General features: G+C 39.0%; 1 protein-coding gene across 6 annotated transcripts in view; it reads left to right on the top strand.

The window, feature by feature from the left end:
- Positions 1 to 21,227, top strand: part of TSPAN12 (tetraspanin 12) — a 70,469-nt gene extending 49,242 nt beyond the window's left edge. For 5 of the 6 annotated variants that reach the window (XM_030444854.1, XM_030444811.1, XM_030444846.1 and 2 more), the window contains 4 exons: positions 5,931 to 6,005; positions 10,227 to 10,334; positions 14,625 to 14,768; positions 19,668 to 20,617. In XM_030444854.1, coding sequence (XP_030300714.1) covers positions 5,931 to 6,005; positions 10,227 to 10,334; positions 14,625 to 14,768; positions 19,668 to 19,973 — 633 coding nt within the window. In that variant the 3' untranslated portion in view covers positions 19,974 to 20,617. Of the gene's footprint in view, positions 1 to 5,930; positions 6,006 to 10,226; positions 10,335 to 14,624; positions 14,769 to 19,667 lie in introns of all 6 variants that reach the window. The other variant, XM_030444821.1, reaches the window with a different exon arrangement.
- Positions 21,228 to 21,785: the final 558 nt, after the last annotated feature.

The following is a 21,785-nucleotide window of genomic DNA, read 5'->3' on the forward strand; positions in this document are numbered from 1 at the left end:
CGGTTTAACACTGGCCCGGCAATTAAACCGAATAACAGACGCTCTCTATTAATCTCTCTCTCTCCTTGATAGAGAAAGGAGAGAGAATAAGGGAGAGAGACTTATGGGTTGGAAACTAAACTACACAACTTTAATGAACAGTAATGATAAATAGGTAAAATTACTAAATATATACAAATATACAGGAAAATGGAAACCACATTCCTCCCCCCTCTCCCCCAATAACTCTCACGTCACCACCGAGGCTGTAGGGCAGCCCTGGGAAAGTCCAGGCTGGACTCCTGGAGTCGGCAGCAGTCGGGAACTGGAGGCAGGAACACACAGATATGGGCTGGCACGGATCAGGACCACAGGCAGACGAACAGACAGGATCCTTCCAGGATGCTGGGTGAAGGAAGGGAGGAAGGGAAAAGATCTGGAAAGATCTGGCTCGGCCCTCATGATGCCTCAAATTTATACTGAGTGTGACGTATATGGGATGGAATACTCTGTTTGGTCAATTCTGGCATCTATCTTGTCCGTTCCTCCCTAAAGGAGGGCTCAGGTGGGGCCTCTGTGTCCTCCTGGACGGTAAAATATTTTCCTCAGAGCTGATCAGTGTCCTTGGCTCTGCATACCAGTCTCTAGCAGTAACTATAAACATCAAGTGTTATCAGTCCTCAAAGCACACACACTGTCTGAGAAACTTGCTGTTAATTTCACCAAGTGCAACTACTTACAAGGGACTTAGCTAAAAGCAAAAGTACAGAAACAGAAAACCACCTTTATCCTGGCCCAAACCAGGACACAGAAACAGAAGATTAGGTTTTGCCACTTCTTTTCACCTGCTGCATCAAATGCATAGATAAATTATATTATTAGGTGATTAATTGTAGGAATTGTGTGTCAAATTAAAGACAAGCAAGAAAATCTATAAGACAACACTGATGGTTTTTATTTCATCTCTGTGAAAAATGTAAAATGTGCTTCACACTTGATACCCTTCCCTGCAGTTGCCCACAACTGCAACCAGAAAAATCCTGTACTCTGCAGGATAGAAAGCTGTGAGGGAAAGTGTTTATGTTGAGAGGCAATTCATGTGTGTCTTTGCCATTATTTTATGAACAGAATGGGAGCTGTTGGAACAAACACCTTTTAAACAAATGAAAAAAAATTTTGATTCAGTAATAGTGATTTTGTGCTTGCATTTGCTGTTTGTATTTGTACCTAAGTGGTTGAGACGATCAAGAAAGAAATGTGATCCTGTAATTGGCAGTGGTGATTGTTTGCTTAATTTGGTAGAATAGAATAACAAAAAAGTCTATCATAATTTCATCCAGATAAATTTATTTTGTGCTTGAGTTTTTAGCCTTAGATGGAGAGATATGAGGACATTTTGGGCATATGTCAGAGTATATATGCTTCAAGTATGGAGCACTGGCATATATGGAACTTTTACCTGCATATGGGGTGCTGTGAATTCTATACAGACTAAAACTTTTGATCCTATTAAACAATCCTTACAGATCTTTGTAAAAATAGTTTGGAACTGTTTTGTTTTCTAATGCGTATTTGAAAATATCATGCACCTTTCTAGTGCTTTTTAAGCTTTGGATAGCCTTTATGCAGATAGATACTGAACCTCTACTTCAATGCTAGTCTTTGTTTTTTATTTCTTCTTTCATATCTTTGATTATTTATTTGATGATTACCTCCCTTCTGTGGATGAATTTCATCATTATTGACCTTGCTCTAAGTATGTTCCACTATCCCACTGTCTTTTGTTCTTACATGCGAATAAATTGCAGAAGTGGACTTAATGATTGCCTAACTTCCACAAGAGCAAGACTTCTCTGGAAGCATTTTGTACTAGTTGAATATGATCCGGCACTGTCTCTAGGCAGTATTAATTTGTGGTGGATTTCTGTGCTGTTGATATGTGTGGTTTCTGTATCAGATGTTTCAGGGCAACATGAGGATGCCGTCTGTGGTCACTTTTACTCGTGTATCACATGAAGAGTATTCCAACAGAACAGTATCTGCTGATTACATAGGGAATATCTTTCATATCTTTCCTTGGCCCTTCATCCCTCTGTCTTTTCTCCATCTCTTGGAAAGTGGTTTTCAGAATTATGACTGTTTCTGTTCCCACTCCTTTTCTGTTTACTCTCTTGAACAAGGAAGGAAGGGCAATGGGATTCTCCTGAACTCGGATCCCCAGTTCCTTCACTTCTGTTTCAGGACTGAAGTACTGGAAAAATACATTCGTTTAAGTCTCTGTAGGCTCTCAGCGATGCAGCGCTGTGCTTTGGGGATGGAGCCACACTTGCATCCGTGTTCACTGCTGCAGAAAAAAATCCAGGTGCTTGTGCAAGGTTCCAGGCATTAGAAGAGATGCTTCTATTGGGAAGCTACTACTTTGCAGAGGTCCTGCCTGCCTTCCTCCCCTGCTGCCTGTAGTGGTGAGGAAGCTGAACAAGGAAGCTGCAGGAGAACCAGCTCATGCTAATTGACAACATCCATTTGACACTGCAGGGATGCTGGAGTGGAGGATCTTGGACACATGGTGCCCGTGACTCAGTGAAGAGCAGTAAATGTCTATTACATTATTATTTGTTTTCTTTTCTTAAATTGGCAAATATTTTTTACATTGTTTTCATAGTCTCAAAAGAGTGTTTTTCCACCAGGATTTCAGGCATTCAGACTCTCTAAAGGAAGCAACATTTTAGCTTTTTCACAGCCTTGCCAGAGGAAATCCTTTAGTGAAACTGACTCTGCTGGGTTTGTAACAGGAGGAAGGCACCACTGCAATTTTGTGGCAAATCTGAATAATCTGGCTACAGAGAGAATTACAATGATTCCAGCTACCTGAAACAGAGAAATGTTAAGTCTACAGGATTTGCCATCTAAATAATTTCTTGTTCTTGAGTTGAGCATTAGTGTTTGTAGATATTTTTATCTTATGATAATGTGAAGATATCTTCAGAAAAATGCTTGCTCCCTTCTCTTCCTTCCATGTCCTACCCTCTTCCTGACAAAAAAAAAAAAAAAAAAAAAAAAGTAAAAAATGTTAGAAAAACATCTCAGCAATGGCCACTTCAGAGGGAAGTGTGCTGCAAAAGGTAATATTAGTGACCTGCTGGCACAGTTTTGGTAATACAGGGTGGTGTTCTTCTGTGAGTTAGTCTCCTTTACAAAATGTAGCTTGTCAGCCCACAGGAAGAAACATTAAGCCTTGCTTCAAAATCAAGCCCCTGTTTCTGGCAGAAAGCAGAAGTCTGTATATGCAGTAAGATGGATTTGGCATTAGAATTCCTGTGGGAATTGAGCTGGGGACAAGGAGTAAGCATTGAAGCCAGTAATGATTTCTGTGTTTGGAAGATGGAAATTAGGAGTAATAAATTTAAATAATGGTTAGAGGTTGTTTGCTTTTTTTTCCCCCACTCAACTTCTATAAGATTTTTTTGTTTTGCAAACCATTACATTTAGAGAGAGGTATAATAATCCCCTTCAGTAGCAGAGTGAAACTGAAGCTCCCGTGTGGGTTCAGTGTACCTGCAGTTGCTAAGTGCCTAGAATGGGCTTTCATGTTTGCAAACTTTGTGTAGTCTAGTTGGGTTTTTTTTAATTTTTTTTTTTTTTTTTTTTAATTTTGCCTCAGGGACAGAAGATGTGCTTTCTCTGCTCAGAAGGCTTGATTCTGCAGTGCCCTGGTTTGTCCAGCTGTAACTGGAGTCAGGAGTGCTCAAATCCTGGCAGACCCAGAAGTGGTTTATGAGTGAATCTGGCTAAATAGTTTCCTATCCCAGGCTCTGTTCATTAACTGGATAAAATCTTGGTTTTGACTTTACCGTCTTCTAATGTTACCAGAAACTTTCTTAAGTATATGCTGACAAAAATGAGTAACGTTCAGATGTTAAGGTTGGTGAATGAATGAAATGTTACAAGGAACTGCACGTTAAGGGCTTAGCCGAGAATGCCACACGTACATCCCTAGATTTCTCTCTTTCTCCATGATCAGTGAGTCTTGAGATTTGGGAATAGTAGGCAGTCCCAGTCTACTATTTGATCAGAGTATAAACCCACTGAAATTTTCTGTAATGGCTGAGAACTCAAATTCACTTTTCACAGAAGTGTTTGCTTGTTCTCTTTAAAATGTCAGCGTTAGTCAAAATGTCCCTAAGCGTCTCTGTAGTATGAATTAATAGAATGAAAGTGTATGGCATTCTTTAATCCTTTTAGAAGTGAATACTTTGCAAAGTAGAATTCCATGTGGTATTTTTTTTTTTAAAACCCTTTGTATAAGTTGCAGGCACTGCAGTGGTAGGGGATGTATTGTATAGAAACTCATGAATTTATTTTTTACAAAAAGCATCATTGTTATTTCAAGGTATAAATCAATTTATTTTCCCTCTTTTGAACCTTTGGAGGATGAAATTACTGGCTGTTGACAGCCAATACTGGAGCTCTCTGTGTATTTACCATGTTGATTTATAAGGTTATGTGTCATGTTGTTCAGCTATAATGACTATGAAGGTGCAATCTAGTGTAGTGTAGTAAAACAAGACCTCTTCTTTTTACACCATCTTTATTGAACAGACCTTTGTGGAGGGACGATATGAGGACAGGATTCTCTTGAAAATTCATATCGATATCTTTACATGCACATTTTAAATTGGGGTGTTTTCTTCTATACACCCAATAAAGGGAGTTAGTGCTGATCATCTAGCAGAAGTTAAGGTAAGACACTGTCCAATGTGTCTAAAGTATCTGAATTACTCAGTTCCAGATCAGGTGAATGAAAAAGATACCATGGAAATGGGTATAACACTCGTGGCTATATATTCTCTATTTTAAATGCAAGTTTATTGTCCTTTCAATAGAAAAAAAATAATTGAGGGGTTTTGTTTTTTTTAATACTGCTCCTGAATACATTAGAAAATTAAATTACTAAATAAGAATTAACTTTCTAAATAAGAAGTCTTTTAGCATGTATCCTAATAATGGAATTAAATATTTATTTGGTTCCATTTTACACTGTGCTGGTGTCTGTTTGATTTCCAAATAAAATTAAAATCCATGAAGACTGTAATTTTAAGACTTGTGTACTACTAAGAACAAGGGGGAGCTCAGTCCATTGACATGAAAATAAGTTTGGAACAGAATAAATGGAACTATAATTTTGATAAAAGATAAATTAGTTACTTTTTAATAGAGGTCAATCTTAGTTTCCATGCACTTGCTTTACCCTACACTTCAGAGAGGGTTTGCTGGTGCTATTAGGAAGATAGTCTTACTCTTTAATTATAGTAATTTTTTCCAACCTATCTTTACCATGACCTGCACAGATTCTTCATTTGTACAGATATTTTCTATTTCTAAATAGTTTAAGGACTAGATCTTGTAATATACAAAGATATTTCAATCCATCTCAATAAATATTTGTTTGTTTATGCCTGATCTCAGATACCTAAGTAACTTTGATAGGAACGCGTCTTTCAAGAGCCTTGTTTCTTTTCATCTTGGCAATTACCTTTAATCATTATTATCGGGTTTTTTCTTACCCTTTTTAGCTATTAGCATAACCTGGTTATGTTGCTTAAATGGATAGAACTAAACAAAATTAGATTTGTTCTTCTCCTTTATAAGAGGGAAAAAAATTGTCCTCTTTGTAATAAATTTAGTGTAATATATGATAGTGTTGTACTCTTGGGAAAAAAAAAGGGATTTTCTTTCTGATGATAATGTTCGCATGCTTCATGTTAAGTCAGTAAGAAATGACACATTGTAAAATTTTAGGAAGTCTGATGCATGAATCTTTGATGTTTTGGTTACAAAAATTTATTTCAGGTTCCAGTTTTGAGATGTCGTTTAATGTTTTGAAGTCTTTTTTTATTATTCAAAATTAACCTGCATACCAAAAATAACAAAGACCATTCTGTTTTCTGCAGTACTTTGGAAGCTTGCTTGTAATATTCTGTGTTGAACTGGCCTGTGGTGTTTGGACCTATGAGCAGGAAATAACGGTGAGTCAGAAAAGGAGGCTGCATTTTTTCAACAGAAGAAAACAAAGATTTCCATTAGCTAGCTCTTTTTCTAATTGCTTAGTGTTTATCTTTGTTCATTATATTCCAACAGTCTAATTTCATGTGACTGCCTTTATTTTAAACAGAGAATTCTTCTGGGAAAGGTTGTATGCCTGTTAGGTCCTCTCTGGGTTTCTCCTCACACCCTCTATATTTGAGAGCCAAATCCTATAGCCCCTCGTTTAAGGATTTTGTATTCACTTAATTGTTGCTGAGGCAGACTCTTATTGAAGTCATGGAAGTTTTGAGGATTAAGTATGAACTTCAGGTTTAAGATAAGTATTTTGAGAGAAAATGTGAGAATTTGAAGGAGTTTTGCCCCAGAATTCTCCATATTTGAAAGGGCCATAGCTCAGTGTACTGTGTTGTAAACAGACAGTGTGCTCTTCCAGACTTGCTGTCTGCTGAAATCTTTGCACTGCCTCCACAATCTATAAATGCCAGTTTTAGGCAAAACATGTCTTAGCTATAAAACACTCTTTTGTAAACTTGTGAAGAGGGTTTATTTCTGTCTAGTTTTTATAACTGTAACAAACTTTAATTTTCAAAACCAAAGACTTGTATCTATCATGCAAGAAAAGTGTTAAGCAGAAATGGAACTGGAATGTTGATCTTCTTGGTGCTGTATCCCTATGTCTTGTACTCAGTGTGGTACATTTTTATGAATAGAAGGACAGAAATTTTCTCTGAGATGCAAGATACGCCCAATATACTGATCTTTCTAACAGTCTGTAGCAATTACATTGCTGTAAGATGAGGAAGCCTTCTTGGTATTTACACAGTACTGGGACCAAAGGAATTTCTGACAAATCTGAAATCTGAAGATGCATGGGAGCACTTTGGATCAGCATTCATTCCCTTGCTGTGCAGATTCCAGAGGAGTGTTCCAACATAACAGCGATCAAGGCTATCTCTTTATTTTAAATGTCAGCTTACCTTGATGCATTTTAAAATTGGGAATGCTTCATCTTATGGGCATAGCTCCGCTCTGTGGGGGGTTTGCCAAGGATTGGAGTTCTAACTGATATCCATTTTCCATAGAAATCTTGTCAGTTGAAGCTGCCTGAAGTAACATACCCTCACTGCACCAGTATATGGCTTATCAGCCTTTGCTATTCATTTAGAGAACCTGAAGATACAGCTGTGTTTCAGTGTGACCCCTAAGCTTGCAGTTACCTGCTATGCTACTGAGATCCAAACCAGGGATAGTACTATAAACACTGTCATAGTCCTGTGGTGTTAAGGCACTGATGACACCACATCTTTCCAGAAAAAAACACATCTGTCTCTGTGCCTCTTTGCCAGAAGAAGCAGATCTGAGCTCCATGTCTGCTCCTTCTGTAGGGTCATAGTGAACTTGGATACTCCACCCTCCTTCAGTTCTTCCTTTCTCTCCTAGGGGTTCAAAAGTATGAACCTGAGCATGCTAAATAGAAAGAACAGAAAACTCTCCAGCATCTGCTTATCTCTTTTGTCTCTTTCCTTCTCTCTCTTAATACTTCTTATTCCTCATCCCTGAAATCCTGTGCTTTTTTTTTTTTATTTCTTAGTGTTCCCTATATCCCAATACGATCACTCCTTGTGTGATAAAGTGGGCCAGACTCAGGTTTCCTACTGCTCTGAGACCCGTAGAGAATGTGGCAGTCTAGAAGAGAGCTGTTCTTCAGTGTTCTTTCATACCTGAGCAGATCGCTTCTTAGAGCATGTTTTCTCCTGCTCTATTTGATAAAGAATCCCTCTTACACATATGGGAGTGACTTGATACCATGTTAGTTTCAGCATAGCATGAAATCACAAGAGCCCCTCGATGGTTTCAGAGATTTGGTTGATGTTACTGTAAGTGGGTGGGTAATGTCAAAAACATTGTTGAGGCATAACTACCTCTCCTAATCCAATATGGGCTCTCCTTGGCATGTAGGCAAGTTGCTGTAGTGTCTTTGTGTAAACAATTTTTCTTGCAGCTCATGATAGCTCTCAGCATGAAGTGTACCTCATGACTAATTTATTCCACCCACACGATTGAAAAGCCAGTGTGGGTTCTGGGCTTACTTGGGCATTGGTCAAGCCTTGATACTTGTTGGAAAGATAATAAGTGTATCTCAGCAGCAAATTGAGCCTTGCAGAACTTACACTAAAATCAAACCAACATCTCTAGGTTTTGCGTGTCTACATGCTACACAAAAGTGTTGCTGTGTATTCAGACAAATGTGTTTCCACATTGTTCACAACTGTGTGAGCTGAGCAGAAGCTATTTAGTAGATAAATCAAAATCCTTAATTTGACATTTTGGCATTCTTGGAGCAGTCAAACACAGAGGTTTCAATATTCCCTCTTAGCTCCAGAATTCAAATTTCCTTTTGACAGTGGAGTATGGTTCTGATTCACTTTTAATTTCCTCCTCTTACTCTTTGATTATTTTTTCCCCTGATTTCCATTGTTTTCATAAAGAAGTTGGACACCTTGTGCTACATGTGTAACCTTGGACTGTATTCAGCTCAAATAAGATCATAAAAAAACAGTCTAGCAAATATGAGCTTAATTGCACTATGAAATAGTATCCAAAGAAAGCAGAGTGCTAACTTACAGGCAGTAGAAAGAGAAATGTATTGGGTAAAAAAACCCAAATTGTTTAATTATAGTGACCAGTGTAAATGCTTGTGGTAGATATATTCTGTGATACTGTCTTCAAGTTTTTTTTAGTACTCTATTGCTAGAATATGTTTCATGTGAACAATTGTGGTTTCAGTACTTTATAGGTTAAGAAATGAAAATTCTAAGTGGAAGCTTTGTTAAAGTTGTGTAATATTTATTAATACACTCATATTTGTGGTATACAAAGCTTTACTAGGGCATCAAAACTCTAGTATAATTTAGCAGTAATAATGAAGTATTATCAAATGTTCTTATTTGGATTATGGGGTGAGTCAGGTAGTGATGGTTCCTCTATTTTTGTAGAGTATGTAGCTTGACAAGGACCAGGACCCATGGGAAACATTGCGATTTTGTTTTTTTTTCCTTAAGTTACATTTATTGCTATTTGCAGAATGGTCTTACTGTTCACTACAAAGTAAGCCAACTTGCAGCCACTGGAGTAACTTGACTCCTCCACCCCCCCCAAGGAAAGTTAATACTACAATTGTGATTTCTTTCACCATGAGTATTAGGGCTAATGGGAACAAGGCCGAGCTCAGCATGAATAATGTGTGCCTAGGAGAGCAACTGCAGTCTTCAGCTTCCTGTCTTAGTTTGGAAAGCTGAGATCTGTGATGCTGAGCAGAAGTTCATATCTTATCTTGACCCTTAACCATGCCAGGTGCCATAGCTTCTGTTTCCAGTAAATTACTAACAGAGGATCATAGTCGGACAATGGAGAGCACTGGCTCTTCACTTCTTAGGAAGCAGATTTGAAAGAAGAATAACGCAAGAATTCATCTTTCAGAAAAAAAGATTTGCAAGGCCACAAGTTTGTGTGAAGAGAAAAGTTCACAGGGCCTCATTGCCTACACTTTTTTGCCACTGTTCTTTAGCAGAATACTGAAATTGAGGGTATTTAGGATATCTGTGTACAGGACTCCCAAGAAAAGCCACTGAAAAGACTCTCAGGGTGGAGTTAATATAAATTAATTTTACATATTTAGAAGATTGATATTTAATTTTGTCACCTTAAACAGTGAAGTGGATGTGAAACTTCAAGGGAATGAGTCATCTCTTGTGTTTACAATACTTACCTTGAGTTGAATTGCCCCATACACTGCATATATCTTTCTATTAACTGACAAGAGACCAGGGAGATACCTAAACTGTGGTAGATAAATGCCATCCCTGGTGACTTGAATGAAACTCAGTTGGAGTTTTGATCCAGTTAAAAAAATCAGGTAATGATATAATCAAATGGTACCCAGCTGTCTCTGAATCTCTCCAAAATGCAGCTCCTTTACCAGTGTGCATTAATTTGTAAGCAAAGGGTACAAATAACTTTTCTCTGGTATTTAATAAAGGCTTATAAATTTTCAGTACTGTAAACACTGGATCACACATTTTCATGTTTTATTTTTATACCAAGTTATTGCACTGAAAAGATCTCAGAACAGATGAAGTTCTGGGTTTGGAGCCACAAGCCAACTGATAGTTGTGTCAATCACTTTTCTCTCCTTGTTGCAGGTTCCAGTGCAGTGGTCTGATATGATCACGCTGAAAGCCAGGATGACCAACTATGGCCTACCTAGGTACCAGTGGCTGACCCATGCTTGGAATTTCTTCCAGAGGGAGGTAAGACAACAGTTAATTCACAAACTGAAGTAATACATGCTGAGTAAATGACATTTATCTGGTAGAGATTGTTTTAAAAATGAATAGGTAAATAAATGCAAGTTTCATTTCACAAAACCCTGTGTTGTGACAGTATCTTTTAACATCAGTTGGTATCTAACTCTTAAGCTTTTGTAAGTCCCAAAGTAAATAAAAGACCAAGAAAAGAATGCTACCAAATGCAGTTAAACTGCCTTCTCTTTTGCCAGTAAGGTTAGTATGTGAACACCTTTTAGAATTATTTATAACTTCAAGACTATGGTGTATGTGAAATGGAAAATCTGCAGGTAAAAAGAAAATTTCTATACACTGTGTTAATGTTAAACTGTGCTCCCTTTCCTGATGGCTCCTTTAGTTTCCTTTCATGGAGCTGTCAAGGTTAAGATACTTGTTTATCTGGAAATGAGTGGGAAAGGAAATTTCCCAAAAGATTCTGATAGTCTTTGGCTGAGATTTGAGAAAATTATCAGGGGTTTTATTTCCTTTGACTGGAGAGGCAGGAAACAAACCAAAAAGCTTCCATGTGTATTCACCGCTTCACCCTCTAACCTACTAAAATTCAGAACTGTTTTTGAAGAATGAAGTATTATGTTACAAAAACATTATATTGCCCAAGGTAAAACCCATTAACTCCAAATATAACTCACATTCAGGAAGAAAATGCTTTAAATGCCTGTCATTGTGCTGCCCTTGTTGAAATTTTGAAATCTACCATTGTTGCACAGATTTCCTGTTTATTTAAACATTTTCTGGCAGCACTTAGTTAGTCTTTATTTATACTAAAACCTGAAAGGAGGAGTGGGGACTGCCTAAGGGTTGAGCACCCACCCAACCCTTCCTACTCCCCCCTCTAGCTATGAAAGTGCTCTGAAACAGAATAATCCTTCATACACAGGTGGAGTGTTTGTGTCTGTTCTGTACTATCAAATGGTCTTGATTATCCTAAATGGAGCTTATATTGTCTCTTGGTTTAGATGGATAGGCTAAATAAGTTAAAAGCTGCCTCTTATATTCCTGGTTTCTGTAATGTCATAATGTCTGGTTTTAAAATGTGTATTAGTAATAGACCTTCATCCATACCTTAACTCTTCCAGGGGAGAAAAAGTTCCCTTTAAATGTTATACTTCCACCTCTGACCAGAGGAATAATTTGGGGAAAGTTTGAAGCGAACTGAGGAGGCTCTTTTACAGCTCCTAGATGGCTCTCATTTTTATTCTGTCTACTCATAGCTCAGAGGATGGATGGATGAGTCTGGTGTGTGCTTTATGCCTGAATGACCACTATGCCTGCACCCTTCTTCAGTCAGCATTTGTTTAGGAAAAAAAAATTTGTAAAATTAAAAACTTGTAATTAAAGAAAAAAACCTGTAATTACATTTTTTCCCCGAAGACTCAGCTTTGTGCTCTTTCTTCTGCATCTGTTAATACCTGAGAGAAAAATGGGAACTGTATTTTCTTCTCCAGCCCTCTTGCTGATCTAATATCAGACTTGTGACTAGAAAGGAAGATGTGAAAGATTAATTAAGTCAGGAGGAACTGGGTGGGTGGTTGGGAGAGGGGCAAGAAAAGAAGTAAAAGTGAAATAACTTAAGTTTAATGAGGTTGTCCCTGCAATTAATGATGTTCTAATACATAAAAGGTAGCTACAAAGAAGATGTAGACTCCCTATTTACAAGGAGTCATATGGATAACACAAAGGGCAATGGGTACAAGTTGTTGTTGGGGAGATTCCAGTTGGACGCAAGAGGTGAGTTTTTTACCATAAGGGCAGCCAGACATTGGAATGGTCTCCCAGGGGAAATGGTAGATTCACCCACTTTGGACAGATTTAAGTTTCAGCTTGACTGGGTGCTGGATTTCAGCACAGCCTTTGGCACTGTCTCCCACAGCATTCTCCTGAAAAAGCTGTCAGCCCACAGCTTGGACAGGGGCACTCTGTGCTGGGTTAGGAACTCGCTGGAGGGCCGGGCCCAGAGAGTGGTGCTGAACGGTGCTGATCCAGCTGGCAGCCACTCACCAGTTGTGCCCCCCAGGGATCAGTGTTGGGCCCAGTTCTGTTTAATATCTTTATAGAGGATTTAGATGAGGGGATTGAGTCCATCATGAGCAAATTTGCAGATGACACTAAGCTGGGGGGGAGTGTGGATCAGCTGGAAGGCAGGAGGGCTCTGCAGAGGGACCTGGACAGACTGGAGAGTTGGGCTGATTCCAATGGGATGAGGTTCAACACGGCCAAGTGCCAGGTCCTGCACTTTGGCCACAACAACCCCATGGGGAGCTCCAGGCTGGGGACAGAGTGGCTGAGAGCAGCCAGACAGAGAGGAACCTTGGAGTTTGGATTGACAGGAAGCTGAACATGAGCCAGCAGTATGCCCAGGTGGCCAAGAAGGCCAATGGCATCCTGGCCTGTATCAGGAACAGCGTGGCCAGCAGGTCCAAGGAAGGAATTCTTTCGCTGTACTCAGCCCTGGTGAGGCCACACCTCGAGTACTGTGTCCAGTTCTGGGCTCCTCAGTTCAGGAAGGAGATTGAGGTGCTGGAGCGGGTACAAAGGAGGGCAGCTAGGCTGGTGAAGGGACTCCAGAACAAGTCCTATGAAGTGAGGCTGAGGGAGCTGGGGGTGTTCAGCCTGGAGAAGAGGAGGCTCAGGGGAGACCTCATCGCTCTCTACAACTACCTGAAAGGAGGTTGTAGCCAGGGGGAGGTCAGTCTCTTTTCCCTGGCAGCTATCAGCAAGACAAGAGGGCATGGTCTCAAGTTGTGCCAGGGGAGGTTTAGGTTAGATATTAGAAAGAATTTCTTTACCGAGAAGGTGATCAGACATTGGAATGGGCTGCCCAGGGAAGTAGTGGATTCTCCATCCCTGGAGATGTTTAAAAAGAGACTGGATGTGGCACTCAGTGCCATGGTCTGGTAACCGCGGCAGTAGTGGATCAAGGGTTGGACTTGATGATCTCTGAGGTCCCTTCCAACCCAGCCGATTCTATGATTCTATGATTCTGTGGCATCTGATATAAACTGTATTATTACCTAGATGACCCTTGAGGTTCCCTCCAACCTGACATTCTATGATTAAAGTGAGGAGCCAATGAGCTTTCCTTAGAATGTTTTGTGTTGGGAAGATTTTGGCTTACTAATGAACCAATGGGAACAGAGGTATGAAAGCAGTGCTGAAAAAGGAAGAAGTGAGATTTGTGAGGGGGCTGGTGAAGTTAAGGCTCAGTGTGTGCCAACGTGGCTTCTGGGCACTGATCTGCTTGAGTGTGACAGTGGAGTAGTGTGGTATACAGAGCTCTGGCTCTGAAGTGGATGAGGGGGACAAATATTCCCAAGGCTATGGTCAAAGGAACCAGGTGATGAAATACAAACACTCAGGTTGGTATTGCATGGCATCCAAGCAGAAAAAAAGCAGCATCTTGTTCCCACAGCAAGGCTTTTTTCAGTCATATCAAATCCCCATCCAGTGCTGAAGAATATCTAACATAGCTGGTTCAGCTCTTTTTTATGTGAAAGCAGTTAGGAACATGGTAGCCTGGTTGTTTGGCTTTAAATCTAGCGGTGTGTTTTGCAGAGGAGACAGGTTTTTAGTCCTGGTGGTTTTTACAGCCAGTTACAGGCTTATCTGCTTTGCAGCCAGAGCGCCTACTTTTATGGTTGATTCTGTTGCAGTGTTTATTTTAGTGTGATACTCCTTCCTTCCATTTGCCTTTTTCTTTTCAGCATTTCTGATTTTTATGCCTTTTTGTCCACTTTTAAAATATTTTTTTCTGTATTCAGAGAAATCTATGCCTTTTTCTCATCCATTTTTCAACAGATGAGTCCATACATGTAGCCTTGCAGGAACAGTCCTCACTAGTAGGACCTCTATCATCTTTCTTTGCCTTCTGCTTCTTTCATGAGTTCGTTAGTCACCCTTGTGACATGAAGCTATCACGTTAGTTGCTTGTAGTAAGGATAGAAGAATTACAGGGTAGCACAATTTCTGTGAAGCATCCTTTGAGGGGATGATTGGGATTTAAAGGGCAGAGCAGTATCTGTTTCTGAGGTGTTCATTGGTCACTACATTACATTTTTCAGATTGCTTTTAGGTCAGAATATGGCAAAAGAACATATATGGAACCACCTGTAAATGTTTTTAGTCCTATGTAAATATTTTGAAAATTGTTAATAGGAATTTGTTTAGCTTTTTTGACCTACTTTGATGAAGAAGTAGCATAATTATTGCTGATCTTGGCTAATCCTTCCTTTGCAGTTTAAATGTTGTGGGGTGGTGTACTTCACAGACTGGCTGGAACTGACAGAGATGGACTGGCCGCCTGACTCGTGCTGTGTTAGAGAATTCCCAGGATGCTCTAAGCAGGCACATCATGAGGATCTCAGTGACCTTTATCAGGAGGTAAGAAGGAAAATGTGGATATTTCCAATTGCTTTGTACATTCTTTCTGATCAAATCCTTTTCCAAACTCATCACTTCAGTGCAGCAGAAAGGTTTGTAGAGTAATTGAATTTATGGGAAGTGTTTATTGTTGTGGTGGATTGACCTTGGCAGGATGCCAGGTCCCCTCCAGTGTCTCTATCACTCCCCTCCTCAGCTGAACAAGTGAAAGAAAATATAACAGAAGGATCACAGATTGAGATAAGCACAGGGAAAAATCACCAATTACTGTACTGGGCAAAGCAGACTCTATTTGGAGAAATTGATTAATAATTGCTAATCAAATCAGAGTAGGATAATGTGAAAATAAACACTAAATCTTAAAATACTTTCCCCCCCACCCCTCTCTTCTTCCCAGGCTCAACTTGACTCTCAGTTTCTCTACCTTCTCACCCCCAGTGGCTCAGGGGTATAGGGAATTTGGGCTGTGATCAGTTCATTACATGTTGTCTCTGCTTCTCCTTCCTTCTTAGGGAGAGAACTTCTCTTCCCCTGCACCTCCTGCCTCTCCTTCTTCACTGACTTTGGTGTCTACAGAGTTTTTTCTCTCACATACTCTCACTCCTCTCTCCAGCTGAAATTGCGTAGTTTTTTTCCCCTTCTTAAGTGAGCTATTCCAGATGCACTTCTACCATTGCTGATGGTCTGGGAGCTTTCTTGTTAATATGGTTCATTCAAGGAGAGAGTTGCTTCACTGTTCTTAAGGTGAAAATTATAAAAACAAGTAAAGATGTTCTCTACTAAAACTCTTAGCTGCTCTCACAAAAATATTGTAAAAAGTCACCTTTGTCTTCAGACTGCTTTGCTACCTATCTCTTTTTTTTTAAAATAACTTTTTTGCTTCTTTTATTGCGCATTCAGTAATATCAGAATGACCAACTGGTAGTCCATAGTGACAAAAAGCATGTCTCAGTCAAACTGAGGCAGATCTAAGGAGAGATTTGCTTGCTTTAAGTGTAATGTAAGGGTGCACAGGAAGGACAGGCCTGAGAAATGTGGTGTCAGGTGCTGCAGCATGGACACTTTTTAAGTGAATGGTGCAACTGCAGTATAGAAGACCATCCAAAGAACCACTTTATCTTGTCCCAGTCTCTTACTGCTCTTTGAGACTCTTTCTGATAAGAATCTGTTATGTAGCTTTTTTTAAGGAGCTGTGGAGAGAACCTCTGAAGCAGAGGAGATTCACTATTTTAACAAGCTAAGATGAATATTATCTCTTGCGTTGAAACAATCGAGTTCTGGGGAAATGATGTGGTTTACCAGATTTGTATGGCACTGATTCTGTGAGAAGAAATTATATAATCTCTTCTGGACTTTCAGACACCCATTTTAGACCTCATGTGCTTCCACAGGGAAGAGAGAAGGTAGAGCTGCCAAAAGGCAGGTGCCTCAGAAGGCCAATCTGTGCAAGGGAACCTTAAAGACAGCAGCGGAGGCCGTTTGGTTTCCAGAGCAGCTGCTTGTGGAGCTTTCTCTGCCTTATGGCAGGGCCGGCAGTGCTGGTCACACTTCAGGAGTGTTTGTCTCGGAATGGGAAAGACATTCAATGGCTTCTTCTGGGGCCTGCCAACCTCTCACACTTTTGTCAAGAAGAAATAACCGTAGCTGACTCTGCAATAATGGTTGTTTTCTGTAATCCTGTTGCTGTCCAGCTCTGCCATAGAGCCCTCAAGGTGTGTAGGTGTATGGAAGCTGCAGAGCATCACGCGATTTTATTGAATGTCAATAAAAAATTTTTGAGCTCAGGAAACTAAAAAATATTCTGAGGGCTATTAGTCATTGGAGCATCTTGTCAAAACTTCTCATCTCTTTTGCTAACATTTCATTCCCACGGCCTTGTTCCAGGAAAGTGGTTCTCTGTGCACTTCATAACTTCAGGTCCTTTTGATTCTACTTAGATAAAATTAATAGCCAGATGATGATGAAGAACATAAGGGCTCTGTTGAGACCCACGTGATAAACAGAAAGGCTATCTGGATTTTCTTCTGAAAGAAACTGGAAGGGCACATTTTTCTTTCTTCCCCAGCTTATACCCAAGAGCATTTTGGATGGGTTCACCACTTAGCACAAATCTGCTTTTGGTTGTCTACTGCAGGATCTGTTCCAAAAAGGGACAGGCTGTTTTCTGTTTTACCAGCCACAGAAATACGTCATTGCTCATTGAGATACGTACAATACTCAGCAAAGCAAGGGGTTTTTCTATGGTGCTTGCCTGTGGGTTGTCTCCCAGGCTCGTACAATATACTTGCTAATATGTATATCAATATACTGCAAAATCAGTTCACACTTGTAAGGCTATTTTCCTTCTGCTTTGTAGAATTGAAGGAGAAATGATTTTTTATAAAGTGACTCAAACTTGCATAGTCTGGTGGTTTGCGAAGGGAGTCTGACAAGATTAGCCTTGCTAGCCTTAAACTGGCTTATGTAAATGCTTTGCAAATCCATTCTGGTACTTTAGAAACATACTTTGTAGTACTTAGAAAACTGGTTTGACTGATAAAATTGTTGTAGTTGTGCTGCAGTTTTCTGCTGGGATCTCAGGGCATTCTGTAGTCTATGCTGGATAGACTCACAATACAGTTATTGTAGAAAGAATGGTGATTTATAGTTCTGCTTGAGAATGTGCTTGGCAGGAATCACATTTCCCCTGATGTATTTTGAAAGCTATTTTCAAATGTGTTGAGTCTTCTTTGACTGCTTTTACTTTGAGCTTCACCTTTTGTGAAGCTCATGAAACAGTAACCTTTCTGAGTGTGGTTGGGAGAGAGGTGCATCAGGTGGTGGTGTAGCCTCAGGGTTTCATTGGGGTCTGAGGGCAAGGGGAAGTCTGCCCACCTTGTGATCAAGAACTGCAGCCTAGGCAATGACTGGTAGTAGTAGTAGATATCTTCAGAATGCATGTTCAGCATTTTATCTCTAATTTTCTATTATAATTTTGTGCATACTCAAAATCTGAGTACACAACAGAGCTGTTGATACACTGATGGTTTATCTTTTCTCCTCTAAGAAGTCCTTTATTTAAGACCTGGTCCTTAACTATGATGTTACATAAATAATTAAAAAAATGCTTTGCTTCAATTTTAAGACTGAAAATATAAAATGGCCTTCCTAATAAATATGAATCAGGCCTTTAATCCGCAGCATTGTAGAAATATAAAGCTAATTTCACTGAATGATGGCTGCACAGTTTTACACTATTTTTGAATTGCCAACAAGAGCTCCCTGTTCAGTGACAAACTTTTACTTTTGCTGAGGAAAGTATATTTATGTACTCTTTAATTGCAGGCTACCAACTAGGAATGTGTCGCATAAGCAGAAATAAAATGCATGGATATGAGGATAACAGGGGTGGCAGGATGTTTCTCAGTTTTGAAGCTGATTTTAAACATATATTAGTGCAGAACTGCTAGAACATCATTAGATGGAAGGAGGCAGTCTATCTTGTTTGGGCACAATTTGTCTCAGTTATGTGTCTGTACTGAAGGAGATGTAGGCATTAATGTTATTGCTCTCTGTTAATGGATGTTTCTTCTAGGCAACAAATGAAGTGAATTGAATACTGCTGTGGCTGAGCGTTTTTAATATGTGGCCAGCATGTGCCTTCATCTCTTAAAGTTATCAAAAGTAATAAAATACAGCCAGTTTCTCTGTTATGAAAAACAAATTTGGAAAATAGTACAATGCTGACTTCTAGTCGAAAGAAAAATGACACCAATATAGAAATTTTTCTTCCTCACCAAATTCGGTTACATTGCTTTTGCTATGGTATTATGTTGGTTTTGGTTCTTTTTTTTCTCTTTTCAGGTTCCAAAAAATCCATATTTATTCCTCATTCTGGTTCTAAAGTATGTTAATGTTTAGAAAATTCGTGCATAGTCTGATGCAGAGCAGGTTGTTACAGCTATGGTCACAGAAGTTAGGGACATTACCATGCTTCAATTAGCAACAGTCCAGCACAAGATAAGAGGCAAAACTAGCTCTTGGTATAATACTATTACAGTAATTAACAGGAAGTTTCTACGTTGAGATCAGAAATTAACAGTTAATTTTAAAATACAGTGATTGAATAGGGGAGATAGATTGACTTTAACTCGCATAAATGGACATGCTTTTCGCAACAAGGAGAGGCTTCTAGTTCAAGGTTAGAAGTCAAGATTAATGTCACATGTACAAGGTGGTATTATGAGTAAGTGCTAAAGAAAGGATGTTTGTACCCACTGCATTCTGGAAATTTGTCATAAATCCTCTGTTAAAAGTTATTCTGTTACATGTATCTTACTCAGATGGTGTCTGGAGTGTATTGATTTTTCTCCTAGCTAGGGACTTTCTGCAGAACTAATGCAGAATGCAGACATACAGTGAGTCCAGGTAACACACTAAAAGAGAAGAGGTAGAAAAAAACACTTATGAGGTTGTGCAAGTGTGCAGGTATCTTATAAAATATTGTTTTAAGTTCAGATTTTGATGTTATTTGCAGAAAAAGTCTATGGAGTTAAAAGTATTTCACAATACTGAAGATGTGCAATTTAAGGAGATAAATGAGATGATTCAGAGGATTTAATGGCAAAAGCAGTTTAGCTTCTTTGAAAAATCAGTGATAGCTGATAGGAATTCAGATCAACTCTTAGTCATTTCTGAACTGAAACCTAGCATGGATCTCTTGGACCTTGTAACATGTAAACTCTCAGTGTATGAGAAACTTAAAGATGGCAGTATGGAAGGGGTAAAAGAGTAGGCCAGTTAATTTTCAAAGTGTTGTGTTTGAAAGAGGTGAGGGAGAAATTTTGCAGAGCCAGAAAAGTCGTCATTGCAAGACAAATCATGCTGACTAATTTTTTGTCATCTATTTTTGTTCCACAGGGATGTGGTAAAAAAATGTACACTTTTTTGAGGGGGACGAAGCAATTGCAAGTGCTGAGATTTCTGGGAATCTCGATTGGTGTAACACAGATCCTGGCTATGATCCTCACCATTACTTTGCTGTGGGCTCTGTACTATGACAGAAGGGATCCCGGGGCGGATCAGATCATGGCCCTGAAGAGCGATACCTCGCAGCAGCTGTCGTGTCCCTCTGTGGAGCTGCTGAAACCAAGCCTGACAAGGATCTTTGAGCACACTTCTATGGCAAATAGCTTTAATACACACTTTGAAATGGAAGAGCTATAGGTGATGCAATGAAGCTCAAGTTGCAGAGGGTTTTATTTTTTTCGTTGTTGGTTTTGCTCTGTTCCATGGAGTGTGCCAACTGTACCAGTCTTCATATGCTTCAGAAAACAGCTGATGAATGGAAGGAGGCCAGCACAGAAAGAAGGTTAAACTCATCAGTGTCTCAGCCATGAACAGAGTTGATTTTGTTTTATAAAACACACTCATTCACTGGGCAGAGTAATATTTAACTTATTATTGCAAGCCATGTGATGTGTACCAGTTGATTCACAGGTAGACAGACAGAACCTTTAAGGATGCATCACGGGAGAAGAAGAGAAATAGTCATCTGAAGAAACAGCTGTGCTTTGGACAAACAAAATGTGACATCACTTAAAATTGACTTTTATATTTTTAAAAAGCCATTTGGAAAAATGTCTTAATCAGGGATCTGTGTATATATAATTGTGTGTTTTTGTGTGTGCATGGAAAGCAGAACTAAAATTCAAGTCAATACTTGGATTTAAAAATTTGCAAGATTTGTAAAAAGGGCAAGATTTTCTTTTTTCTAACAAAACCTTTCTTAGCTGGTGTTATTAAAGGTGTTCTAAAACTTCTCTTTTTATCTAACGTAACTGTTAAATTTTTAATTTTAAATACATTAAACAGGGATTTAAAACAAAAATATGGCTCTGGACAATAGAATTTAATTTTCTGAGTAATTCTGGAGAATTTTTCTTTGAAACAGTTGGTTCTATAGAATATTTCTTGGTGAAAAGAAAGAAGCCTTTAAACATTGTTTCCAAAATGGGAATCAATATGGGAGTAGCACATTTTTATAGATATATCTTTTCTCCTGTCTGTGATTCCCCTAAAAGTAGAAACAAAAGACAAATGCTTACAGTTCTGGATGCTATTGCAATAATTGTAGAAGTACATAGGGAGAAGTTATATTTTGGAGGCTTCTTCATTAAGAGTTCTCTAGTGGCTTAAAAGGCCTACTGGAAACAACATTAAAATATATTTATTGAGGTGGGGAAAGTGCATTTTACTGTATTTTTATGAACAATGTTTATTTCATAGGATTATTTTTACAATTGGCCACGTTCCTGAAATATATATTTGTTCCACTGAGTACAGTAGTTTGTGGCAAATGGGTTTTTGCAGAATATTACATTTTAAAGTTCTTTTTGTTGTTTTCGAATTTGTAAAAGAAAAGGGGGAAAAAAAGATGTGATTTGGTAGACAATAAAATGACTTTTGTCTTAAATTCCATCATGGCTTTTTTATTTTGAAGTCCTGGAGTGTGATTGCTTTGGGTAGGAGTTGGGAGGGTCCTGCTGCTAGTGTGAGTTAATTTGACATGTCCTTACCCATTCCACTTGTTCTGTCATGGAGAAACTGCATTGTAAAATTCATTTTATTGCTTCTGAGAAAGCTTTTTAAGGGCTCTTGAAATTAAGCTCTTCAGTTCGTGGGCTGTTGTTTGTTTTTTAGGAGTTTTCATGTGGGTGTAGTTATTTCACGGGCAGTATTGCAAGCAAGGCTACTTTTCTGGTTTTGTATCTCTCCTACAGAGATGTTAATGCTTCTTTGGGAGGTGAGAAAAAAGCTAAAGGATACATCCCAGAATTTTTCATGCAATACCTTTGTTAGAAATACTTCCTGATGCACCATTCAGGAAGTCTTATTGCTCAGCATTACTGCAGATTTCATCCTTTCCATCACTAAGCCTGAGCAGTGTTTCTGTGGCTAAAGGCGAGGTTCCTACATAGAAAAAAAAAAAAAAAAATAGGTGTCTTAGAGAGCCTGGATATAGCTCAGGACTTCTAA

The sequence above is a fragment of the Calypte anna genome, chromosome 1 (genome assembly GCF_003957555.1).
Source record: "Calypte anna isolate BGI_N300 chromosome 1, bCalAnn1_v1.p, whole genome shotgun sequence".
In the NCBI taxonomy this organism is placed as follows: domain Eukaryota; kingdom Metazoa; phylum Chordata; class Aves; order Apodiformes; family Trochilidae; genus Calypte; species Calypte anna.